Genomic DNA, 27864 nt, shown 5'->3' on the forward strand with positions numbered 1-27864 from the left:
GCTAGCTGCACTTTGCAACGTCAATAACAAGGTAAAAAACAGATTTTTCAAATAAATCTCAATTATTTTTAAGGACAGGAAAGAACTAAATATAGAAGGTATCTTCTGGATTTTTATATAATATTTCCAACTTTGGATTCCACACAGAAAATATTTTCATCCAGGGCAGAAACAGTAGTGCAAGTGTTTGGTTTCTGTTTATAGCAGTCTTCTATATACCTTCCACCATCCTTGTTTCATAAATTAGTCTCGTTATCATCATTCTTTGTTAAAAATTTAAATCAGCAACTTTTTTGGCTGCTATTTAGGAGTCAGGTTCTGGGGATAGAGTTGGGATAATATAGACACTGCCTTCCTGAAGATTCCACTGCAGTAGGGGAGATGCACGCTCAGCAGCTGAAGACCCAGAGAGAAGACAGGGATGACCCACGGAGAAGACAGAGACGACCCAGAGAGAAGACAGGGATGACCCACGGAGAAGACAGAGACGACCCAGAGAGAAGACAGAGACGACCCAGAGGGAAGACAGAGAGATAACCCAGAGAGGAGACGAGAGAGATGACCCAGAGAGGAGACAGAGAGATGACCCAGAGAGAAGACACAGAGAGATGACCCAGAGAGGAGAGAGAGAGATGACCCAGAGAGAAGACAGAGAGATGACCCAGAGAGAAGACACAGAGAGATGACCCAGAGAGAAGACACAGAGAGATGACCCAGAGAGAAGGCACAGAGAGATGACCCAGAGAGAAGACACAGAGAGATGACCCAGAGAGAAGACAGAGAGATGACCCAGAGAGAAGACAGAGAGATGACCCAGAGAGAAGACACAGAGAGATGACCCAGAGAGAAGACAGAGAGATGACCCAGAGAGGAGACACAGAGAGACGACCCAGAGAGTAGACAGAGAGATGACCCAGAGAGAAGACACAGAGAGATGACCCAGAGAGAAGACAGAGAGATGACCCAGAGAGGAGACAGAGAGATGACCCAGAGAGAAGACACAGAGAGATGACCCAGAGAGAAGGCACAGAGAGATGACCCAGAGAGAAGACACAGAGAGATGACCCAGAGAGAAGACAGAGAGATGACCCAGAGAGGAGACAGAGAGATGACCCAGAGAGAAGACAGAGAGATTACCCAGAGAGGAGACAGAGAGATGACCCAGAGAGAAGACACAGAGAGATGACCCAGAGAGGAGAGAGAGAGATTACCCAGAGAGAAGACAGAGAGACGACCCAGAGAGGAGACACAGACGACCCAGAGAAAAGACACAGAGAAACAACCCAGATAGGAGACAGAGACGACCCAGAGAGGAGACAGAGAGACGACCCAGAGAAGACAGAGAGATGACCCAGAGAGAAGACAGAGACAACCCAGAGAGGAGACAGAGAGATGACCTAGAGAGAAGACAGAGATGACCCAGAGAGAAGACAGAGACGACCCAGAGGGAAGACAGAGAGATGACCCAGAGAGGAGACAAGAGAGATGACCCAGAGAGGAGACAGAGAGATGACCCAGAGAGAAGACAGAGACGACCCAGAGGGAAGACAGAGAGATGACCCAGAGAGAAGACAGAGACGACCCAGAGAGGAGACAGAGAGATGACCCAGAGAGGACACAGAGACGACCCAGAGAGAAGACAGAGACGACCCAGAGAGGAGACAGAGACAACCCAGACACCACAGGGACTAGCAAGACGCAGCCGGCCGTTCTCATCGCGTGTTATGAGGCACTCAGTAAATATTACACATTTTATATATTGTGGGTATTTTTGGTAATACATCTACTTTTTAGTGAGACAGGTGGGATGTGGAATTCCATGACTATCTATGTGGGTGTCCATTAGGACCATAGCTTGTCCTGTAGCTTAATTTTACTATATTTAGATGTAGGGGTTTGTATTTTACAGATCAAAAATTCTCTTCTTAATAGAGAAGTTTGTTGCACTTTAAAATACATTATATTATGTTTAGTTTAAGGAGATAAAACAGCTACTCAGGGACTTAGGATTTCATGTTTCACCTTGATAAGACTCTACACTATCATGTAATAGTTGTATCTAATGCTAGCCTGATCTGTAATTAGGAGGAAAATACCGCAATGACCTTAATAGAACAGCCCTGGGTATAAAGGGCAGGAAGGGATGCAGAAAAGCATCTGACAAATGTAGCCCTCGTTCATGCTTTAGGAAGGAAACTCGGAAAACAAGGATTAGAGGGGAACATCCTCAGGTTGCTGAAGAGAATCTTAAAGAGCTGAGGCTGAGGCCTTACTCCGTGTGATGGAGACGCACGCTTTCCCTAGGTCAGGGAGGAAGCGAGGGTGCTTGTCCAGCAGTGCCAGCACTCTAGATAGTGCAGTACGTTAAGAAAGGGGAATGCAAGGTATGGATATCAGAAAGGAAGAAATCGAGCTAAAATTAAAGAAAGAAAATTGTCCCTCTCTGCAGATGGCCTAACTATCTACCTAGAAAATCCAAGGAATGTACAAAAAATTCTGTGAGCCAGTGAGTTCAGCAGGGTCACAGAGCAGACTGTCCACATGCAGAAACCAATGGTGTAGCTACGCTTGCAGTGAATTTGTGCCAGCTGAAATGAAAAGTACAGTGCCGTTTATAATTCCTTGAAAAAAACGCGGTACTTAGCTGTGAATCCAATATAAAATGTATGGGACTTGTGGGCTGAAAACTACATAACACTCATGAAAGAAACCGAAATAAACAGAGAGTGATTTTGCTCATGGACCTAAAGTCTCCACACACTAAAAATGTCACTTCTCTTTTTGATATTCAGGTTTAATTCAGTTTCTATCGAGATTCGTTTTGTAGTTAAGATTATTTCTAAATTAATTTTTAAGTCAAAGGAGCAGGATAGCTGAAGTGATTTTGACAAAGAAGAAAGTTCAAGGACTCACTACCAGATTTCAAAACTTAAATAAGCTGCAGTCATCAAGACTGTGTGGTATTGGGGGATTTTTCAATGGATACAGAACCTAGAAGTTGGCGTTGCACCAAAGAGGATATGGGAACAGAACATCAGTATGAGGAAAGATGTTCCTCCTTCGCAGGAGGCAGAGTGACTGTCCCATAGCCACTTCAGACTCACCATCTGTATGTTCTCCCCTTCTCCCAAAGCTATCTACTTTCTTAATTCCTGTTTCTTGTTGAGGGCCTCCCTGAGCAAGTCAGTCAGCCTGAGCTGCTCTTCGAGGTCTTGGATCCAGAGCCTCCACGTTCAGTTCCCAAGTCCAGTTGATGCTCTTTTCTAGACTTCTGAAGATTTCATGCATTTGCCTCTTCCTTTCTATCTTGATGCCTGCTGCCACATCATCCTTCACCTAGACCTTGATACCAGTTCTTTCTCCCACATTTGACCCCCACCACTCTGTCCTTAGAATAATGCCTCAGTTAACTCTGTTACCTGGACAGGGCCCATCCAGAATGAAGCCGGGACTCCTGAGCCTGGCTATGCATGCCCTCTTGGTGGACAGGAAGCTCTCTGCTTCGCTGTGCTCTCTTAATGGGACCTAGAGTGCTCCTCACCCACTCCTCCCTCTCCAGCCCTTCTCTTGTGTGTGTCTCTTCCATTCACAGGCATTTGTCTTTGCTCCCAGACCCATATGCAAGCCACTTAAACAGCTCCCTCTTCCTGGAGCGCTTCTCTTGTGGAAACCACTAGTAAATTCATATTAATTCTTCAAGTCACAGGTCAGATGCCACCACTCCCGGGAGTGCCGTCTCCTGTGACTGCACCACGTGGACCCTGCATTAGTGCCTCTCAGTAGCATGATCTCTTGCAGCCTCTCTCCCTTTTATGCTGTGGGGTTCTTTAGGAAAGGAGTCCTCACCCTCCTTGTGTTTGGGGCACTTTGTGCATTGTCTTATTCATTTTTATCCATGCAACATACGAGGCGTATTCCGTATTTTACAGGTGAATAAACTGAGGCTTGGAGAGCTTAAATCAACTCTATGAAGTTATGCGGCCTGCAGGTTACAGCAGGATTTGGACCCAGGGTTATCTACTCCCAAGCTCAATGGGTAGTGATGCATTTGCATGAGTTTTTGCCAAATGAATACACAAATTCTCAGTTAACTTGATATTCATGGGAATGTGGGAGTCACTGTCTGCTTGGAGAACTGTAGCTCCTGCTGCAGATGGGCAGCTCTCTGGAGCCCTGTGCTGTGCCACGAGGAGCAGCCATAGGCCGGGCTGTGCAGAGACTTGTTTCCATCTAAGGAGTGGATGCTTTGATTTGTAAGCAGTGGCGAGGCACGGATGGTCACTAAAAGCAACGCACTAGAATGAGGAGGTGTTTGTCTTTGGAAATAGCACTGCTGGGAAGGTAGGTTAAAGAATGTTGGAGCTGAGCTCAGGAAACCACGGAAGAGACTGCAGTCAGGACGCGTGGTGAGAGGGCAGAGCGAAGGAGCTTCAGGAGGGGCGTACTCCATGTCTGAGGTGGGGTTGAGAGGATTGAGAATGTTTGGGAGGTAGTTGAATCCAGAAAGTGAGGAAAGGTTGGTGTTGGTGATGGTGGCTGTGGAAGAGTAGCTCTCGTTTATTTAGGACTGACTGGGTCAGGCATGTCACCTGGGTGCCCTTGTGTCATCCTTGGACCACCCTGCAGTGCTTGCACAGTGAGGAGGCTAAGTGGGAGGTCTTTCCCTTCTCGGTTACGGTACCCGTAGGGAGAGGCCAGCGGGGCCAGACAGGCCCCTTGCAGATGTCTCAGCAGGTGCTGAGGGACAGGGAGGTGCAGGCTGTTGAGGGAGAGGCGAGGCTGGGCTGTGGGTTGCACGTGGGTTGCGGTGAGGACACATACCCCTTTGTGAGGACATTGAGACTGGAGCCCGAGGCTGGGGGGCCTTGGACAACAGCAGCTCGCATCCAGTGGGAGCTCTGCGCTTGCAGCTGACTCCACACCCAGGACCTGTCACAGCCACCCAACAAACATACCGAGCGAGGACTGGATGGAAAATGAAATGCTATTTCTTTCTCTAGGGTTCTTTGCATACTTGCACAGTCATTTAAAATCCACTCTTGGTAGGAGCTATACAGGTGTTCATTATAATATTCTTTTAACTTTACATTTGAAATTGTTCATAATAAAAAAGTTGGGTTAAAAAAGTGGCATTAATCATAGTCCTGTTTACAAACTGCATAGGATTTATGCCTCATTACCATTCCCCACCCTAAATTATCATGCTTCACACTAAGAGAAAAAAGTCTAAAGGAAATACTTTGTTATCTCAATCCACCAAGTAGAATGTTTTTAACTTAGCACATTTGTTAAATAATTTTTCAGAGAGCTGCTTACTTGGGCACACATAATAGAGGCAAACTTGGTACTTACCCTAATATGAGTTAATATAAGGTTTCATTATCTTTTAACTGTTGGCAGTGATAGAACTATCATTTTTCATCTCACATTTTTGCTATTTAAAGCACTCATAGGCCAGGTGTGGTGGCTCACACCTGTTATCCCAGCACTTTGGGAGGCCAAGGCGGGCAGGTCACCTGAGGTCAGGAGTTCCAGACCAGCCTGGCCAACATGGTGAAACCCTGGCTCTACTAAAAATACAAAAATTAGCTGGGCGTGGTGGCCGGTGCCTATAATCCCAGCTACTGGGGAGGCTGAGACAGGAGAATTGCTTGAACCCGGGAGGCAGAGGTTGCAGTGAATCGAGATCGTGCCACTGCACGACTCCGTCTCAAAAAACAAACAAATGTATAAAGCACAAATGTTCAAATGTTAGCTGGAGACCGAGTTGTTGCTAACTGCATTATTTAATATAGCCTAGTATTTTAACTTAATTCTACTTATTTAACAAGGGTACTATGACAAAACAAAAAGGTTTAAACTGACTCTCATGTAATTTTGATGATTTTGTTTCCACTTAGATTTATGAAACTTGGAGACATCTTTTCAAGGTACACAGAGCACAGCCAGTTTAAAGTGCTTCATAAAACTTTGTGGAAGGCAAAATCTATAGAACTGAGAAGCATCTCAGGTAGATAGTTAGCTGCTGTTTGGAATTTCTAAAACTTTATTATATTCACTCTTTTAAGAGCATTTATCAAAACAATCTCTAAAATAGTAATTGTAAGCTCTATTTTCCTTGTCTTTGAAAGTAAGTGCTGGTGTCCCGGTGGAAGGCTCTGAGCCAGCTGACCTCTTGAGTTCTGATCCTAACTGATGTCTTGGGATTCACTTTGTGCTCTAATCCTCACGCACTTAGAGGGTACCATAGACATGAAAATAGTTTGGGTTATATTCCAGTACCATGTGTGCCAAAAAACATAAAAATGAGTGAATATTTTTGTGGATGTTTTGCAACCATGTGAAAAGTCCAACTTTTATTGCAATCAATTGGCTGTGTCATTGTTCATACTCAGATTTATAATGTCATCAGTATCTGTGAATAACCCTTCTTGGATGTGCTGTGAAATAAGCACAGAAACCTCCCCGCCCCCACCCCTCCCCGGGGACAAGGTGAAAGCACCATGCGTCGCAGCACATTGTGAAGTAAGTGCAGACACCCCTTGGAGACAAGGTGAAAGCACCACGCATGGCAGCACGTTGTGAAATAAGTGCACACACCCCCCGGGGACAAGGTGAAAACACCACGCATCGCAGCACGTTGTGAAATAAGTGCACACACCCCCCGGGGACAAGGTGAAAACACCACACATTGCAGCCCGTTGTGAAGTAAGTGCAGACACCCCTTGGAGACAAGGTGAAAGCACCACGCATCGCAGCATGTTGTGAAATAAGTGCACACACCCCCCGGGGACAAGGTGAAAGCACCACGCATCGCAGCACGTGACATACATGTCCAGAGGGTATTTGAGCTTCTGTGTGCTACTTTGCTTCTATAAAGCCAAATAAATAAAACATATGCATATGTAATATGTGTATTTTTAGGTTAAGTGAGATCTCTTTGTCACCTAATACATGGCCCAACTTTTCTGGCCGTCCTCCTAAGTAAGGACTGTGGTACTTGAGGAGCAGGCATTAGGGAAGCACACTCAGATAGCCCAGTATTTGGAAAACACTAAAGAAAAGCCGTCCTCTCTTTCTGTCTGTCCTTCCTGTCTGTCATTCCAAGGGATGCACATACATGTTAAGGATTAAACACATCTGGAATATCCGTTTCTGTTCAGCTAAAAAGACCTAATTTTTTGAAATAGATTTTTTTTAAAAATTAATGGACACCTTAATTTGGGGCTCGTTGATGTCTTTCTCAGGCAGTGTTCTATATTGTAATTATAAAGGTGGTGACTCAGTTTTCTAGTTTTATGTCCGCCTCTTTCAGAGCAGGCAAAAGTTGCATTTGTTCCAAATAACAGATCTGAACTGAAAGACAATGACTGGACTTTTCTTCATATAACTAGAGCCCTTCCCATTATTAAACGTTGTTAGAGGCTGCGTGTGCAGTGGCTCACGTCTATAGTCACAACACTTTAGGAGGCCAAGACAGAAGGATCACTTGAGACCAGGCTGGGCAATGTAGGGAGTCCCTGCCACTACAAAAAACAAAAATATTAGCTGGGTGTGTTGTTGTGCGCCTGTAGTCCTAGCTATTCGGGAAGTTGAGGCAGGTGGATCACTTGAGCGCAGGAGGTGGAGGCTGCAGTGAGCAGTGATAATGCCACTGCACTCCAGCCTGGGCAACAGAGTGAGACCCAGTCTCCAAAAAAAAAAAAAAAAAAAAAAACCACAAAAATGTTATAAAGGTACCTTGACATGCTAGGGAGAAAATATCTTATTCTTCCTATTAAAATGAAAATAGTAGCAAGTAACAGTCTTAACGCTACTTTGTATTTACAGTCGGGCATCCCAGCTGCTTCAGCACGTGGATGTGCATGCAGCATGCCTGCATAGGAGGAAAGCTGGGCCTTCCCGCAGGCCTCCAGCATTAATGTGTTTGCTGTTGTCCCCTTTATCCTAGGAACACTCACCAAGAATGAAATGATATTTAAGCGGCTGCACCTGGGCACCGTATCCTATGGCGCCGACATGATGGATGAAATCCAGAGCCACGTCAGGGACTCCTGCTCACAGGTAAGTGGGTTCCTCCTGCACGGGGTCTGCTTCCACACATATCCCGCGCCATGAGTCCAGCCGAGCCTCGTGTGTTCCCATCTGTAAATTAGCACACTTCTCGGTGGTCTTAACATCTTGCTACTTCAGTCGTCCGTTCGAATACACGAATCAGGAAATCATCTTTGATGAGCGTTTGTACAAGAGTGAAATCGTAGAAGGCATAGTGTGCTGAAGTCATTTATTCATATTACATTTTACTAGTGAGTTATTTGTAAAAAATTATTCAGTAAACATTGTATTTGAAGAATATTCAGTAGGGTACTACATCAATATGTTTTCTAACGTCCCGTTTTTCTCTATAATAAAACGTTCTCATATTTTGAAAGGTAAATTCTTTTTTCGCCTTTTCGGTAGACACAAGTAGACACCATAGCGTTAGGGACCTCGTATCTGTCACTCACCTTCCTGTCATCAGTGCCCGGGTGGTGATGTTTCATCTGTAGGTGTTCGTCATTATTATTATATTACAACATGAAGCTCAAATATCACATTCTTTCATCTGTAAATATTTATTATGTGCCTCTAATTGATAAGGATTCTGCCTTTCGTTGGGGCCAAAGCTCTCTAAAGTTCTGAGAACAGGAATTAGAGGTTGAGTATCCCTTATTCAAAATGCTTAGGACCAGAAACGTGTTGGATTCTGGATTTTTTTCAGATTTGGAATATTTGCATTATCCTTACTGGTCGAACACCTCTAATCCCTTATCTGAACATCCCTTTGAGCATCAATGGCATTCAAAAAGCTTCGAGTTTTAGAACATTTCCAATTTTAGATTTTTGGATCAGGGATACTCAACCTGTATTTACTTTTAAAACAGGATTTAGCCTAGAGGCTGTACCACTTGCCGGAGATTTTGCAGGCAGTGGGTTGTGTACAGAGTCTGTCCATGGCCCCAAGTCATCCTAACAGCTGCATTCCCGCTCTACGCACCTCAGAACCACCACACTGAGCACAGCCCTGGCCCTGAGGAGTGTTTCCTTGTCATTCATTTGCATTTTTTTGTGCCTATCATAATTTGAAGTCACTGATTCAGTGTCATCAAACCTGGAGATCTGAGAGAATCAATTTAAGAGACTAGCAGACAAGGCTGCAGTGTGTGTCACAGATTTACACTTTCTGAGGCCCTTTTTCTGCCTGTTTGTTGATTTATTCTGAATATAGTAATCCACATAATAATGAGCTAAGGCCTATCAGGTTCAAAATTGTACACAGCTCACCCTGGGGGGGTGACAGTTCCCAGCGCTGCACGGCACTGCTCCCTGAACTTGCAGAGGCCACCCTTCAAAAGTGTACACAGCCCACCCTGGGGGGGTGACAGTTCCCAGCGCTGCATGGCACTGCTCTCTGGACTTGCAAAGGCCACCCTTCAAAAGTGTACACAGCCCACCTGGGGGGGGTGACAGTTCCCAGCGCTGCACGGCACTGCTGCCCAGACTTGCAGAGGCCACCTGGCAACGTCAGCTGTGGAGTCTAGGAGACTTTTTGTATTTACAGTAATTTGTTTCAAACTTGATTTTTGCAAAGACTAGACTAAATGACACTTTCCCATTGCTGCGTTTCTACCAGCCAGCTGAGTTTGCTGTCTCGCAGCAGCGTGAACAGGCGCAGATGGGCTGGGTCCTCACTGAAAGGCAGCACCAACTGAGCAGAAAAGTTAAACCCTTCATTAGACAGCACTGTAATTTGATGGGCAGGAGATTCACAGTTCATTGGATCTGTTCACCCAGTCCAAGCGTGAGAGCCTTGGTTTCTAAGGAGGATTGTCATGAGTTACTCCGAAGTTAACTGAAGAAACGTTTGACGTCCTGTTGCGGTCGGGGGGAGTATCCTCTGACACCCTCTGCCACGTAGGAGGTGAATAATAAAAAGTATTGCTTCGGTGGTGCCGATGAAATCTCTTAAACACGGCTGAGCCTGAGGAGAGCCAGGCACACACATAAGCCCTAAATGGGGACTTGCTTTAAGAGAGCAGGATTCTGGGATATGACACGGGGTCGTTTTTCCTCTGAATGCAACTTAGGATTGTATTTGGTTGTTATTATCCACAAAACTAGACTGTCTAAACTCAGAGACTACTGAAAGCAGGATTAATTTATGGTATTAAGGGAAGATTCTTAAAGATTTTGTCCTTTTAGCTTTGTACAACATTATTTAAAGAAAGCTGAAAGCAGCTGTGAGTATACCATTTCATTTTGTTCTTTAATTGACTCTGCTTTTAGAAGTCATGAATAAATAGGAGTTAAGGACATAGCAAATTAGTGCCATTGTTGAAGTGAATACAGTAAAAATAAATTGTCAGATTTTTAAGTAGTATAGTGAATATTTTGGTGTATTTGACAACCTGGATATATCGAAGTGCTTCACAGTACTAGGCTTAAAAAATAACTCATTAATCAGTGCTTTATAGGCGATAATCAGAATCAAATCAGGCTACTTATTTCTAGCTACTTTGTTTGTAAAAATCATATATGTTAATAATTCCATGTTAACTAGATAGTTCTCTTTGCTCTATCTTTAATTATGTGACGTTTCATATTCTAAAGATGCAGTCTCAAGCTGGTGGAAACAATACTGGTTCAACTCCACTAAGAAAAGCCCAATCTTCAGCTCCCAAAGTTAGGAAAAGTGTCAGTAGTCGAATCCATGAAGCCGTGAAAGCCATCGTGCTGTGTCACAACGTGACCCCTGTGTATGAGTCTCGGGCCGGCGTTACTGGGGAGACTGAGTTCGCAGAGGCTGACCAAGACTTCAGTGATGAGAATCGCACCTACCAGGCTTCCAGCCCGGATGAGGTCAGTCAAAGCACAAAACCGTGGGAGCTTGTCTGTTCCATTTGGACTCCAGAGTCATAAGGATTCATTCTTTCTGGGGTGGGAAATGTAGAGGAGCAGTTTACCATAGCTTTAATGTATGTTTTAGCTGTATGTGGAAAACTGCCCAACCTATTCCAGCATGTAGCCTCTGACGTAGCCTGGGCCTTGCACATGCAAATGTGCGGCCACCACATTTCAGCACATCCCAGAATACGCAGGGCTGGTCAGCAGATGCAGACGTGCCGCCGCCATGCGTCGGCACAAACCAGAACACCCAGGGCTGGTCAGCAGATGTAGACGTGCGGCCGCCACATTTCAGCACATCCCAGAATACCCAGGGCTGGTCAGCAGATGCAGACGTGCGGTCCTCATGTGTCGGCACAAACCAGAACACCCAGGGCTGGTCAGCAGATGTGGACATGTGGCCCTCACGTCTCAGCACATCCCAGAATACCCAGGGCTGGTCACAGGGAACAGCATGAGAAATACCAGCGAGGTTTACTGAATCACATAAACTAATTTGTGTCAAAGCTGCATTTTATAAAACTGTTGAAGTTTGGGACTGTTATTATGGCTATGGATTCCGTGTCCAAATTGAATCATCAGGTTTCCATATTAAATTTCCACATATTTTGCCAGATTTTCAATACAGGGCATTTATTTCAAAAGAAAATCGGAATGTAAATAATTTCCAAAACCTACAGAAATAGTAAGATCTTAAACATGGTAAATTAGTTATTTCTAACTTTACATCACTCTTTGATTTTTAGATTGGTAAAATTCATTATTAAATTTGTTTAATTAATGTCTTAGTATATTTTATATACAGTTTTACATACACTTTGTCCCTTCAAGGTTCTTGAGGTAGTTCCGTAATCAAGCCAACCATGGAAGCACTATAAACAAACCAGTGTCTTCCGATACTTTGTAAAACTGTGTCATATACATAAATAATTGTTGGGGGCAGGGCGTACCTTCAGTGAAAATAAAAAGAAAAAAATCAGATCTAATGTTTTAAAGAGAGGAGTCTGGTGGTTCTGGTTGACGAGTTTATTACAAAAGAGTGCCATCGTCCCCCTCCATAATGGAATAGAATCTCAGCCGAGAGACAAGATGCAACTTCACACTCACCAGAATAACAGGATTCGAAAAGACAGACCATAGCAAGGGCTGAGAGGATGCAGAGGAATTGGAACCTGCGTGTGCTGTGGGTGGGATTGGAACACGGTGCAGCCACTCTAAACAGTCTGAGCGTTCCTGAAACAATTAAACATGGAATTACCATATGCCGCGCCCGAGAGACATGAGAACAAAGACCCGTATGTTAATGTTCACAGCAGTGTTAGAGCCGGGAGGTGGAGGCAGCCCAAATGTCTATCAGCTATCAAACAAGAAATAAAATGTGGTCTGTTCGCACACATGGAGCATCATACAGTCACAAATGGCAGGAAGGAGCCATGTCTGTGATGGCGTTGAAGCACCTTTGAAACCTTTTGCTCAGTGAAAGAAGGCAGGTGCAGAAGGCAACCTGCATGCCTTTGTGATTCCATTGCCATGACATGTCCAGAGCAGACAGACCCATGGAGACGAGAGCAGAGCAGCAGGTACCAGGGTCTGAGGAGTGATCCCCAGTAGGTAGAAGGTCAGGGGTGGTGGACTGATCCCCAGCAGGTAGAAGGTCAGGTGCCAAGGAGTGATCCCCGGCAGGTAGAAGGTCAGGGGCTGAGGAGTGATCCCCGGCAGGTAGAAGGTCAGGGGCTGAGGAGTGATCCCCAGCAGGTAGAAGGTCAGGGGCTGAGGAGTGATCCCCAGCAGGTAGAAGGTCAGGGGCTGAGGAGTGATCCCAGCAGGTAGAAGGTCAGGGGTGGAGTGAACCCTGGCAGGTAGAAGGTCAGGGGTTGAGGAATGATACCCGGCAGGTAGAAGGTCAGGGGTGGAGGAGTGATCCCCGGCAGGTAGAAGGTCAGGGGTGGAGGAGTGATCCCCAGCAGGTAGAAGGTCAGGAGCTGAGGAGTGATCCCCGGCAGGTAGAAGGTCAGGGGTGGAGTGAACCCTGGCAGGTAGAAGGTCAGGGGTTGAGGAGTGATCCCCGGCAGGTAGAAGGTCAGGGGTGGAGGAGTGATCCCCGGCAGGTAGAAGGTCAGGGGTGGAGGAGTGATCCCCCGCAGGTAGAAGGTCAGGGGCTGAGGAGTGATCCCCGGCAGGTAGAAGGTCAGGGGCTGAGGAGTGATCCCCGGCAGGTAGAAGGTTAGGGTCAGAGGAGTGTTCCCCGGCAGGTAGAAGGTCAGGGGTGGAGGAGTGATCCCCGGCAGGTAGAAGGTCAGGGGCTGAGGAGTGATCCCCGTCAGGTAGAAGGTCAGGGGTGGAGGAGTGATCCCCGGCAGGTAGAAGGTCAGGGGCTGAGGAGTGATCCCCGGCAGGTAGAAGGTCAGGGTCAGAGGAGTGATCCCCGGCAGGTAGAAGGTCAGGGGTGGAGTGAACCCTGGCAGGTAGAAGGTCAGGGGCTGAGGAGTGATCCCCGGCAGGTAGAAGGTCAGGGGTGGAGGAGTGATCCCCGGCAGGTAGAAGGTCAGGGGCTGAGGAGTGATCCCCGGCAGGTAGAAGGTCAGGGTCAGAGGAGTGATCCCCGGCAGGTAGAAGGTCAGGGGCTGAGGAGTGATCCCCGGCAGGTAGAAGGTCAGGGGCTGAGGAGTGATCCCCGGCAGGTAGAAGGTCAGGGTCAGAGGAGTGATCCCCGGCGGGTAGAAGGTCAGGGGCTGAGGAGTGATCCCCGGCAGGTAGAAGGTCAGGGTCAGAGGAGTGATCCCCGGCAGGTAGAAGGTCAGGGGCTGAGGAGTGATCCCCGGCAGGTAGAAGGTCAGGGGCGGAGGAGTGATCCCCAGGAGGTAGAAGGTCAGGGGTTGAGGAGTGATCCCCAGGAGGTATAAGGTTTCTCTTAGGGGGATGAAAATGTTTTGAAATAGATTATCGTGTTGGTTACACAACTCTCTGAATATGCTAAAATCAATTCAATTGTACATTTTAAATGGGTGAATAGTGTCTCCATAAAGCTATTTAAACAGAAGAAGATGCAAAGTGAATGTAGGTTCCATGACTATTGAATGAGTAGAAAATTAAGATTCTTCACAAAGACAAAGCAAATTCATAGGTTAAAAAACTAAAATCTTAGAAAGTGTTAGGAATACTGATTCAATTTCTGAAAGTATGGATATGAAAGCTGCTCAATTCTAATTCCACAGACAGTGGAAATATGAGCCTAAAATTCCACTGTTGCTAATCAGCATGTGGGCCAGACAGACAGGGAGGCACGTGGAGAAGAGGCAGGAAGAAGGGTGGAGAGGCGTGAGAGAGCCTCTTTCCCTGGTGGTAATACATCTTGCAGCAGAGACTCAGGTCCTTGCTGTGGAAGGGTGAGAATAGGGACAGAGCGTAGCTGCCATGAGGAAGCGGAGCTGGCGTGTGTGCGCCTGATCATGCACAGTACGGGGCTTGCAGCGTTGGGAAGGGCATCACCATTTTGCTGATTAAAATTAAGAAGTCAGAATATACAACTATAAGTTCAGAATGTTTGGAAAATTGCCTTATGAGTAATAACTAGAACAGATTTGTAGCCCAAAGAAGGCAGAACAGAATAAATAAATGTGTGTTGATAATTGAGGAGGAGCTATGCTGGCTGCAGAGCTGACCAAGGGTGGCAAGCGACTTTTACTTTAAAATTGCCTAAAAGCAGGAGTCTCTTGTCTAGGCATCTAGAAGCAGAAGAATTCCACCACTTTATGGCTCAGGAACAACCAGTCATGTCGTTCGTCTTTTTTTCCTTGAGAGTTGGCTGTGACCGTGTCCTGACGAGGCACAAACTTTCAGGATCATGGGACTAGAGCTCGTGTCCTGAAGGCAGTTCTCATGTCTGTGTGCAGATGTGGGAACCACTTTCCTGGGAAGGAAAGATGTACACAGAAGCAAGTGGTTTTTAAACTTGTCTGTACATCAGGTAGACTTCTAGGGGTTTTTTTTTTCCTTTTTTAAAATACTTATCTTTTTATATATGCATGCTAGCACCCCCATTACAGAAATGCTGGGCTGGGGCCAGGCGTGGTGGGTCACGCCTGTCATCCCAGCTCTTTGGGAGGCCAAGCTGAGCGGATCACCTGAGGTCAGGAGTTTGAGGCCAGCCTGGCCAACATGGCGAAACCCCGTCTCTACCAAAAATACAAAAAATTAGCGGGGTGTGGTAGCAGGCTCCTGTAATCCCAGCTACTTGGAAGACTGAGACAGGAGAAGTGCTTGAACCCAGGAGGCGGAGGTTGCAGTGAGCCAAGATCACGCCACTGCACTCCAGCCTGGGCGACAGAGCAAGACTCAGTCTCAAAAAAAAGAAAAGAAATGCTAGGCTGGGGCTGGACATGTCTCCATTTTGGAAATCTAAAAGGTTACACCCCACAATTGAGAACCAGTGCATTTTATATATCTTTCCTTTTGACTCACATTTAGGACTTGAGGCGAATACGGAAGTTGGATAAACGGGTGAATGTGAGGATGTGAGGCCCTCCTCCACCAATGTTTTAAGTTTTCTGTACGCTTTTCGTGGTGGTGACTCGCAGTGGGCTCAGCTGAGGTTGTCCAGGGGACAGATGGAAACATCCCCTGATACAGTGACCTCAGGAAGAAGAAAGCCTAAATGCACCAGCAGATTTATGGTATTTGACAAAGTATAAGCCACGGCTAGACTTCAAGGAAAACAAGCTTGCTTATTTAAAGCTTTAGTTACGTAGGCATTTTTCTTTTTGTTGTTTAGTCAAGATACTAACTTACTCTAACCAAAATATATGAATTTAGCAATTATGACATGTCATTAGCCATGTAAGAACCTAAAGGATGGGCCAGGTGCGGTGGCTCACGCTTGTAATCCCAGCACTTTGGGAGGCCGAGGTGGGCGGATCACGAGGTCAGAAGATCGAGACCACGGTGAAACCCCGTCTCTACTAAAAATACAAAAAATTAGCCGGGCGTGGTGGCGAGCGCCTGTAGTCCCAGCTACTCGGAGAGGCTGAGGCAGGAGAATGGCGTGAACCCGGGAGGCGGAGCTTGCAGTGAGCCGAGACTGCGCCACTGCACTCCAGCCTGGGTGACAGAGCGAGACTCCATCTCAAAAAAAAAAAAAAAAAGAACCTAAAGGATGATGAAAAAGTAGCCAAAACAATGAAAGTGGTTTTTTTAAACATGGGAAGTTGAGAACATGGATCACTCATCTCCCCTCAGACTCTGCGGATCACAGGTTGGCTTTCCGTCTTTCTCCACACTCCGTCACCTTCCTGTCTCCAGATAAGTGTCAGTGATGCCACTGTGATGGCACAGCCCTGCATCGCAGCCCGGACACACTCCTCTCTGTCACCACACGGTCACCATCACCGGAGCTTCTCTGTGTCATTGAGCCTTTCATGAGAATCTCTGCCCCCGGTGTGGCCGGGCACACTTGCACGCAGCCAGCAGCCTTACCTCGTGGCAGGCTTTTGCTGTCAAACCCGTAATGCCTTCTGTTCCCGAGACCTCTCTGAGTAACTCCATGTGCCTGCCGCCTTCCCTCCAGTCATTCCCGTGCATGGCGTTGAGACCGGTCTGCTCAGGCGCCTTCGCGGAGGTGCTGGTCTTGGCTTCCCTGCTTGGGTTCGACCAGTGCCCCATCCAAATGCTCTTCCGGCCACATCAGTAATTCATGATGGTGGGTACATGTGGATTGGGTGGTGCCTTCTGTGGACTGGCATAAAGGGATCATTTACTTTTTCCTAAATGCAGTTATATTACTGTTTGAAATTTCTGTAGTCACTCCGTTACTTTTATAATTATTCAGAGCATTTTGTTCAGCAAGGCTGCGCCAAGCTTGTGTGGAGCTGCGTCCTGGCACTCGCTTGTTTGCTCCTTCTGTGCTCTTCCCTAGCCTGACATCCCTTGGCTGCCCTCATCCCAGGCTGGGGGTCCCCAGCTGCCCATTGGCTCATGGGACTCCCGTGTGTCTTCTGGGTGGGCATCCCTCTCCATGTTATTGCAGGTTCTGAGTAGCAGACTTTATCTTCCTTGCGCCACATCTACCTTCTTTTCAGGGGCTCACGAGCGTCGCCTGCTGAGCGAACCTTGGCTGTGGGAAGATGGTGCGGGGAGCTACCAGTCAAGTGGGAGGAGGGGAGTAAAACACATCTGTGGGAATATTGGTCCTTAAAACTATATTAGTGGAAGTTTAAGTAGGAGCTAGTTTCCTAGAGTTTAGCAGGGCTGTGTCCCAAAGTTTAGATGGTATTTGCCTTTTTGGTACAATGTGAAATTATGATGAAGAACTTAAGTTCCTTCTTGTGAATCACATTGTCACTTCCCTCTTTTCAGAAAGTAATTGGCAAAGTCTGTGAAAATTGGGATCAGTTGAAGTATTAGATTTCAGAAAAGCTCCAGAATACAATGTCATCATCATATAGAGTTTTTCAACCTTGAGGAAATGTGGAAACCCGAGCTCCACTCTTCCCATTCCCTGTCAGCGTGCCATTGCCTACACCATTCTGTCAGTGGGCACGATTGTTAAGCTTCCTTTAGTCAGCAGCCCTGTTATAGTTCATAGATTGTGTTGACTGATAGATATGTAAAAATCTCTGTAGCTAAACTCAGAACCACTTTTGGAATTGGGGTGTGTGTATGTGTCCCAGATCTATTTATTTAGTAAAAGAGAATCTGAGCGAAGAGGCGTAGTTCCACAATCATAAGCAAATATGGGCATTTAGACCGACAAGATGATGAGTTGAGACTTGTGAGATTTATCAGTTGCTGTCTTCTTAGCGTTCTAGTGTGGGCTGTGAGACAAACTCAGGTCATGAGCAACTGCTGTGTGAGAGGAAGCAAGCCCCCATACTCCTGTCAAGAAGGGGTTGAACACATTGTTTTTTCTGTTACGGCATTCTGGAAATTCTCAAAAATGTCATGTGATTATGTATTGAAAAAGAAGTATTTTCCTGCCGTAAGTATGAGAAACCTAGAGATTTTTCCCAAAGAAAATTGTATTTGAAGTTTTAAAAATACTGTATTACATATTTACCATATTACCTTATTCCACATTTTTTATTCAAAGTATCTGGGATTTTTTATTTTTAAGTTTTAATATAAGTCATAACACTTTTTGAATCTTAAATTGGGAATTCACAATAGAGATTTCATTGACTCCAAGATTATTAAGAATTTAGAGAAATTATAGACATTGCTAACCTTACAGTTAAATTTTTTTACTTGTCTAAAATGTCTTTCTACTAGGGAAATTGGACAATGATAAAAAATAGCAGAACATTAAATAACCTTTTAAAAATCCCTAAAACGTATTTTAAATCTGAAAATGAAAGCAATAGACTTCATCATAATTTTTAAAGAGCTCTATTGATGCAATGTTTGCAAGTCCCTAAAGCCTCAGGAAAATCATCTAAATGGTTCATTATTTAGCTTATTGAACTTTGCTGCAGTTAGGTTGACGGATGATAACAGTGTTTCCTGATCACCAAAGTACCATTTTAAAAGCATTTTTTATCGAATAAAGTGCTTAGAATATTGCACCCTGGAGCTTTATTTAGGGAAATGGTTCAATTGATGTTTTCTATTTAACCTCAGCTCTGACCTATCACAACATCTATGGTTAATAAGTAACATTATCATTTGAGAGACTTAACTAGTTTCATCCACTGTGCACCCACACCATCCTCTTAAAACCCTGTTTATGGCGCTGTGTCATCTCGGTCTTTAGGAAGGATGCAGCTTAGTAAGTAGAGTGCCCTAGTTTTAGTCGCTGATACACAGTTGCTGTTCTTCAGGAAATAAGCAGTCTTTGATTTTCATTTTTCCTAAAGGAGAAACAGTCTTTCCCCTTACCTACACATGTGCATAGATGAATCTGTATTATACAAATAATTGAATTCTGAGGAATTAATTTTAAATCCTTAAAGGTCCTGTGAGGCATAAGCAATTAAACACTTGAAGTGTGATGTGTCTTGTGTGGTATGTTTGGTGATAACGATACTTGAAGGTAGACATGATGGTGATTGTCAGTGTAAATAACTGATTTCGTATTCATAATGTGGAACCTACTTATGCCCCAGTCATTGTTTCTTATGATAAGTGATCAATATTTCATTTTCTCTAAGAGAGTAGAAAGTTCTGCTTGCCTATCACTTGGTCTCCGCAGGCTCAGCATAGCAGGCTCTAGCTGAGCAAACGTTAAATGCTCTCTGGAAATTCCCTCACAGAATTAAAATTCAGCCCTGTTTAACTGTTCGGGCGTATGTCCAGTGCAGTCGCAGAACACCAGCACCGAACTAGTGGCATGAGCCCTCAGAGAAGGACAGAAGCTCGGTGAGCAGAGCCTCTGAGTGCAGGGGGTGTCAGCTCAAGTGCTGAAGGCATGGGGTGGAAGGAACCTTGAAGACCGCCGGCTTCTTTTGGTCCAGAAAGAGTGACTTGATTCTTAATGACTGCTTATTCCTCTAGACTAGCTGTTTAGTCATCTCATTCTTTTCCCTCTGTGGCTGTGTTTTCTCATGTTGGTAAGTTCCGTATTTAAATATTATTTCAGAATGTAGCTGTCATCGCCTGACTCCAATATTTATTTGCAAGAATCAGCTAGAATTAATGACAGAGCACAAGTGGGTTATTAATAGTATTGCTTTTGGGTTTACAGAAGTAGGCACTAATGCATGAGGCGTGCTGTATTTTTTAATTCATTTTATCGTGTGTGCCTATTGAAGCAAGACTAATTGTGGTGTTTTGTCAATATATTTGTGAGGAGCAAATCATTGTCAGTGACATAAAGCCTTCACTCTGTGACCTTCAGGACCAATAGAGAATAAATACTACGTAGCCTGTCTGTGAATATTGATTAGCAGCTTTTTCAGATGATCAAATTGCATCTTATGTTAATAATTCCATTAAAATATAAAGATGATTATAATAACCATAATCAAAAATGATGAACTCTCAGTGATTAAATTATGATGTATAAAGTGCATGGTAAGAAAATGTATATTTACAGTATAGCGGGTAGCTGCCTGTGTGAATTGCTAATATACTAAAGGAAATTTCTTCCTAGCTTTTAAGAATAGTAGCACAGAAATTTCTGATTAATGGAATTATAGAGAATTATTAATGATAAAAATTGCCCCGTATTTTGTATTCTCTCATATGATATTACTCCTGGCTGTGCTACTCTTGGGTCTGTTTCTCAGAGTGGTTATTTAGCATGGAGAAGTGCAAGTGTGTAAACAAATTACCTGTGGCAGAGATTACTAAACTATGTTGCTAAGCAGCCTGTGCATGAGATTCAGCTCAGGTTCCCACTTACATATTTTTTTTTGCATTCACATCTTAGTTATTTTTTGCCTTTGAATTGTGAAGAATCACATTATTAGAAATTTCTAACAGCTCAGTATCAGAGAACTAGTCATTTGAAATGTACTAAGCCTTTAAATTCTGGTCTTTCTGCATTTCAGAGAAAAATATCTTAGGGATTACTTCCTATCATAATGTCAGGCAGCAGTTAATTCCATATTAGTATAGAAGCACACGAGGGGTACTTGATAAAGTACTCTGCCAGTTTTTTATTGAATATGGACACAATCGCTTTGAAAGAGAAAATCAAGTGATGACATCGGAAACATGATTATTAGAGAGCTCCTGACTGAGTAAAGAAAAATCTAAATGATGAATGGCCAGTCGTGCAGGTGGAGATTGCGTTCTGTGGTTGCCTGCGCCATCCCTGATAGCATCCAAAGAAAACAGGGAAAAATGTCCACTGCAGCCTTCCACACGCCGCCTGAATGTGAGGGCTGCAGCCACGTGTCACCTGCTGCTGTGGAGACAGATTCTGAGCCGCACAACTGAGAATTTCCATCCACCCCTCAACAGCCTTCTTCCCACGTCTGTCCTGTTGGCAGCTAACACATTTAGTGTACAGTCCAACCAAAGACTGCAAATAATAACCTCAAAGAAGCTGTGGCAAAGAGGGCAGAGATCAAAGTGGTCTCCGTGGGAAACAGGGAGTAGCTCTTGGAGGGATCTACCTCCCAAATGTGGTCAGCAGTAGCAGTAACCTCAGGACAGCAGCCCCACCGCAGCACAGCCAACGTGTCAGAGAGCACCTGGTACCCTCACCAGATGCCATGTGCATCAAGAGAAAGAAATGAACATATGTTAACTTGGAATCAAACTAAAAACTCAGTAAGAAGAAGAACAAAACCAAAGGAAAGTGGGAGGAAGAAAAAGTAAAGGAAAGCATAAAAGTAATCATTGAGTAAGCAATAATTCAAAAGCTGATTCTTTGAAAGGTTAAATGAAATCGGAAGATTATTGGCAAAACATAGTAAATACAAAACAGTGAATGTAAACTAAGTTCACACATATGAAATTATCCATATGTAAGAGTGTATAATAAACAAGTAGGCTTAAATGTTTATAAGAGAATATGAAACACAGCTCAAATGCTTATGTATTCAAAGACGGTAAAATAACTGTTTTCTGGAGAAATATAAATTTCAAAATTGACTCCATATAAATCTGAGTAGATGAGAAGATAAATTTAGAAAAATCACCCAAAATGGCTTTTGACCAGTTTTATAGGTCAGTTGTTTTGAGGCACAAATAAATCACATACTATAAGAACTTTTCTAGAGCAAGAAAAAGTTTGGCCATGATGTCTAAGGACACAAAAAAGCAGAAGTTCTAAAAAAAAATGATAAATTGAATTTCAGAGTAAAACTTATTTTTTTCAAAGGACATTTATTAAGAAAATAAAGACAAATTAGGATTTCAACATGAATTTGAAAAAAAAAAGAAAATAAAGACAAGCCACAGACTTGTAGGAAATGTTTGCAGAATACTTACCTGATCAGTGACTAGTATGCTGAATATATAAAGAATTCTCAAAACTCAGTAATGAGAAAACATCATCTGAATTTAAACATTGGCAAAAGATTTGAACAGCTACATCACCAAAAGAGATATGAATATTGACTGTAAAATACCATAAAAGTAGTGATTTGTGGGGCCTAATATAGAAAAAATATTAAGATACATGATGACAATAGCCAAAAGTCAAGAGGCGATTGATGTCAATGGGAGTAAATTACTCTAAGGTCCTTAGAGTACAGGTAAAGGTGCCGATTTACTTAGACTTTGATAAGTCCAGGATTATGCTGGCAACAGTGGGATGACTGCCAAAGAGCAGTAAAAGAGCACGTACCTCTCCGGGGTGGTGGAAACGTGGCCATTGCGTGGTGGAATACACACAGGGCTCCTTGCAGAAATGGCTAATTCTAGAACCAAGGCAGGAAATACTCAGACTGAGCCTGGAGCATCTGGTACTGCCAGAAAGTAAGGAATTGCTCAAAGCCAGCAAACAAACAGAAAAAGCTGCCTGCATGGCAGGGAATGTGTCAGAGGGACACAGAAGCCAACTGGAAAGCTCCCTGTGGTGAATGCTGGAACAGCATGAGCGGCAAAGTCAGTTGTACTGGATTATAGCCCATAGTATGAAACAAATAATGCATGAGTCCAAACTGATATGAATAAATAAATGAATGGGAGAGAAAGACAGATGGATCTCCCATGCAGAAGGATTCCTGTGCAAAAGGATCATGTATGGAGCTACTGAACCCGCAGGTTGGGGAGCATAATTCCTCCTCCTTTAGGTGTGGGCTACACACGATGACTTCCTCCCAAAGAGCATGGTGTGAAAAGGGGAAAGGAAGAGTAATTTGACGACCTCAGTCAGGTGAGTAGGGTCAGCATCAGCAGTGAAAAGCCGCATTGCTAGACGCAGCCCCCACAGGGTGTGGTCAACAGCACCTCATCTTCATGGTCTTCCTCCCCAGCCCCACAGCCCCAGTCTACTCGTGAGAAAATCATCAGACAAATCAAACTGAGCGATATTTACAAAATACCCGACCAGTACTTCTCAAAACTGTCGAGGTCATCAAAAACTAGGCAGGTTCAAGAAACTGTAGCAGTCAAGAGAAGACATGAAAACTAAATGTGACATCCCGGATGGGACCTGGGGCAAGACAAGGACTTTAGGTAGGAATGAAGGATGTCTGAATCAAGTATGGATTTAAGCTTTTAACAATGGAAGCTGCTGCTTGCTCAGATTTTATTGACAACTTAAAGAAACACTGTATATATGCACCGTTCAGAAAATTACCAAATAAAAGGTCAGATATGTTTAAGTGCTTTGTCTTTTTTTGTAGTTATTTTACAACAGTGGTTTAGCCAGTTTCTTCTTTGTGGTATCTGGCCTTTAGTATTTATCTTGTAATTGTATAGAAGACACAGGGTCACTGCAGGATAGCACGACTTCAGATCCCACTGTAGATGACCCAGTAATATTTCCTCTGCAGAACGAGGTGACCACTCCGGGTGGTGTGGTCTTCCTTTAACTTGCGTCCTTGTGAAATTGGAAAAATGTTAAAAATGTTAGGGAAGAAAAGTGTGTTTCTGGGCACAGGGTCATCATGACTAGCTGTGTGGTATTCTGGTGAGAGCCAGCATCTCGGCCTCCCATTTCACTCACACCTGGTTGTGCCTTCACTGGAGGGTCTTGGATGTTCTGGGACCTGCAGTGGAAGGAAGCAAGGAAGGGCTTCTCCGCTTCGCTTTCAGGCAAGTTGGAGACCCATGTCAGACACTAAAAATAAAAGTTGAGGAACAAACATTTTAGCACTGTTAAATATTGTCTCTTGTTAAAGACATGTAAGCTGACTTCCAGAAGTGCTTCAATAAGAAAATAAAATGCCCTTGTATATGTAGAGTGTTTGAAATGTGAGTGAATAGAGAGGGAACAGTTAACAGTTCCCTAGGAGTCCCTGCCTCTCCTGGCTAATGTGAGTGAATAGAGGAGGGGCCCCCACCTCTCCTGGCTAACGTGAGTGAATAGGGAGGGAACACTGAACAGTTCCGTAGGGGCCCCCGCCTCTCCTAGCTAACGTGAGTGAATAGAGGGAACACTGAACAGTTCCATAGGGGTCCCTGCTTCGCTGGCTTGCGCTGTCCTCATTGTTTCCTTCCCTACCTCTCCACTTAACAAGACAAGTCCTGTGGCTGGAATCACCGTCCTCAGTGTCTCTGCCACGTTGATAGCACAAAAAGATTTAAGGAAACCGGCCTAAAGAATATCTGTACCGTATTTCCATTTCATTTATTGCCAGAATTTAGTTTCGAGTTCCTCGGGATTAAACTGATTGTAGAGGTGATGCATGTATGTGATTCTCTGTGTAAATAAATCTAAAATAAAGTCCTAAAGCAAATATTGCCATGACTTCTGCATCTACAGAGCTTGGCTCACAGGAGTACTCTTTGATTTAATTAATTTATTATTAACCTATTTGCTTCTTTCAGGTGATTTGCATTTTATATGCAAATAAATGGTTGAGAGGCACACTAGTAACTTCAGGGAGAGAGCGACTCTCTTTAAACTCAGAGCCCAGATTGCTCTGCAGCAGCCCTGTGCTCATCAGGCTGTCCAGGGCCTGGAGAGTCCTGACACCGAGTGCCAAGAACGTGCCCATTTATGGTTTTGCCCGTGTCTTCAGAATTCCACTCAGCTTTCCACTTTTAAATCATTTTAAATAGGAGATCTTTTAGCTTTCATTTATTCAAGAAATAAGTCGTCGTGCTTGTTCCTGAGTCTACATCGGTGAGCACAGTGCACTTGGACCTGTGTGGGGAACTGAGGTTCTGGGAGGGAAGGAGCCCGGACCCGGGAGTGTTGGTCCCTGGAACGCAGGGGAGGCGCAGTGCGAGTACATCCTCTGCCGGGGGAAGGGGAAGGGCACACAGCGCTCTGATCAGGTGGTCAGTGGGGCCTTCTGGAGACCTGGAGTTGAGCCGAAAGTAAGACTGCCCTGTGGAGAGTGATGGGGAGGGCCTGGCCGCAGGCGGCTGGCACTCCGCACACACCGGGGGTGTGAGAGCCCCAGGGCCCGGCCAGGGGGACAGTCAGAGAATGGGTCTCTAACAAATGTATTTGACACTGAGCTAGCTGCCATCAGTCTCTATAACTGTGTCTGTTGTTGGAAGATAAACCCCAGTCTTGCTTGGACAGCTTGATTCTGAAGTCGGGAGTTGTAATGACAGGTTGTCTTTACTGGATCCGCATGTGGACTATCTGGTTGGCTGGCCATGCAGAACTCCCACCCCCCAGCCCTCATTGCTTGTAGAACCCTATCCCACTTCCTCGGGATGCTGTGGGTTTTACGTTGGGAGGGAGCTTACACACTAGGAAACCTCGGGATGCTGTGGGTTTTGTACTGGGAGGGAGCTTACACACTAGGAAACCTCGGGATGCTGTGGGTTTTGTACTGGGAGGGAGCTTACACACTAGGAAACCTCGGGATGCTGTGGGTTTTATGCTGGGAGGGAGCTTACATACTTTAGGAAAGTGTATATTTTAATCTCTCAAACATCTTTAGGAAGATAATAGACTCAAACTTATCAATCCTTTACGATTTTCTTTTAATTTCTACATCTACTGTCCCTAGATGTAAGTTATTTCTAAGAGCCTTCTAAAAAGAACACCATGACTATATTTCAGATATACCAAGAGAATTCGCTAGGCTGCCTTCACCTAGTCAAATCCCCACACTTAACCTGCTGCAGAGCTGCAGAGCATGAAATGAGATATGAAAGCTCAAAACCAAAACCGGAGAATCTGCTGTGTCCGTGGGAACCAGCAGTTCCTTTGATGTATCTTCAATAAGGAGGACCGGGTCTGTGTGAAGTACTGAGTACTTAGGTATGAATTCAGGAGCAAAGATGCTAAAAGTACTGCATGTCCTCACTGGAATTATTTTTCTTGTAGTTATTTCATCCAGAAATTTTTTTTTTTTTTTTTTTTTTTTTTGAGGCAGAGTCTCGCTCTATTGCCCAGGCTGGAGAGCAGTGGCGCAATCTCAGCTCACTGCAACCTCTGCCTCCCGGGTTCAAGTGATTCTCCTGCCTCAGCCCCTCAAATAGCTGGGATTACAGGCATGTGTCCACCACTCCTGGCTATGTTTAATTTTATATTATCAAAATTCTGTCCAACAATAGGCAAGTTACATTAGAACAGTAATTAAAGCATCTATCATGAAAAATTTGGATATTCTTTTCTTCTGGTTGGCATTATATAGAGTTAATCCTCAAGATGATTACAAATTAAAAACAATTGGATGGAATGCTGGGCTAGGTATAAGAAGCTAAACTGATTTTTGTTATAAGCTGCTCTTTGCTCAAATGGGTTGTGAAACCAAGCATAAACTAAATAATAAACAGATGTGAGTCACCAAATATAGAAAGCTCAGTCCTGACTGCAGTGGGGCACCAGTGAGATGACAGGGTGTTCACAGAAAGATGCAATTTACAGGTCAAAATGTAATCGTAACCTTTCACTGTGCAAATTGGAAATTAGCCTCTGGAGCGTTGGCATCATTTACAGCTTGTGGAAAAGAAGTTTTATTGGAGGAAGCAATGGTAGAGCTACACCCTCACTTCCCACTGGAGATTGTGATGCACAGGTGCCGCCTCCCTCCCCTTCGATGGGTGGTAGTCCCAGCTGACCCCCGCATGCCTTTTTTGGTAATGTGGAGCGTATCGCTGATGCCCTGAATTACAAGACTGCGTCATCCCTAGCACAATTTTAGACTCTCGGTGTACTTAGTAACATGCAGGAAAGTCAGAGAGGGAGAGTTCTAATTCAAGCCCCGTGGGTGACACGCTACTGAACGTTTAACACAGGCATGGGATTCCAGAGTTGTAGCGTCCATAGAAAGGCAGTGCCGTCCAACCTCTAACCCAGCGTCAGAATCGCAACAGCGAGTGTTGACATATGCCACCATTGCTGCACGGCACACCATCCCAAATGTGGGGCACAGAACCATTCCGACATTCTCCTGGCTGCACCCTCGGGGCACGGTCAGGCAGCTCCCATCAGTAGGAGACAGTTCTGACCCGGATTCCACCCCAGGCAGGGGCAGTGGGGCCAAGCGGCTTCAGCCCTGGCCACATCAGCACTTCCTCAGTGAGTATGTCCTTTACTGATTTCTAAAAAAGCATGAAAATTACAAGCAAAGAATTTCCAGACAGCAGTTTCTCACACTATTTGGCACACATTAAGCATTGAATTTGCTCCTATTCGTGTAATTTATCTTCTACTAAGATTCTTAAGCAAAACAGACCAAAGTCAAAATTTGCTAATTTCATTTATTTTCAGCAAAAGGAAGACACATCAATCATGTTTGAGAGTGGGAAGCTTCAGGTTTGTAAAGATCAAATTCTAGGTGCCTCCCAGAGCAGAATGTTCTCAACACGCAGCAAGGTTAAATATGGTGCTTCAGACAGGGTCGGACCGGCCTGAAATATGGTAGAGACTCAGGGCCTTTGATTTAGTCTTGCTTTATGTTTATGTCTTTTTTAAGTTTTTAAATTTTAAATTATTCTGGTTACATAATAGTACATACTTATGGGGTACATGTGATATTTGATACAAGCATACAATATGCAGTGATCAAATCGGTCATTGGGATACCCGTCACCTCAAGCATTTATCCTTGCTTCACATTAGTAATACACCATTTGTCATGGCTTTGCGTTAGTAGTACTCCGTTTACCGTGGCTTTGCGTTAGTAGTACTCCGTTTACCGTGGCTTTGCGTTAGTAGTACTCCGTTTACCGTGGCTTTGCGTTAGTAGTACTCCGTTTACCGTGGCTTTGCGTTAGTAGTACTCCGTTTACCGTGGCTTTGCGTTAGTAGTACTCCGTTTACCGTGGCTTTGCGTTAGTAGTACTCCGTTTACCGTGGCTTTGCGTTAGTAGTACTCCGTTTACCGTGGCTTTGCGTTAGTAGTACTCCGTTTACCGTGGCTTTGTGTTAGTACTATTGCAGTTCCATTCTTAGTTATT

At 44.5% G+C, this 27864-nt stretch overlaps 1 protein-coding gene across 12 annotated transcripts in view; it reads left to right on the forward strand.

Annotated features, from left to right (window-relative positions):
- ATP9B (ATPase phospholipid transporting 9B (putative)) overlaps positions 1-27864 on the forward strand; it is a 305109-nt gene that overhangs the window by 217423 nt on the left and 59822 nt on the right. For all 12 annotated transcript variants that reach the window (XM_009252491.4, XM_002828331.6, XM_054538120.2 and 9 more), the window contains 2 exons: positions 7952-8064; positions 10651-10899. In XM_009252491.4, the coding sequence (XP_009250766.2) occupies positions 7952-8064; positions 10651-10899 (362 nt within the window). The remainder of the gene's footprint in view (positions 1-7951; positions 8065-10650; positions 10900-27864) is intronic.

This window comes from Pongo abelii, chromosome 17 (assembly GCF_028885655.2).
Source record: "Pongo abelii isolate AG06213 chromosome 17, NHGRI_mPonAbe1-v2.0_pri, whole genome shotgun sequence".
Lineage (NCBI taxonomy): Eukaryota > Metazoa > Chordata > Mammalia > Primates > Hominidae > Pongo > Pongo abelii.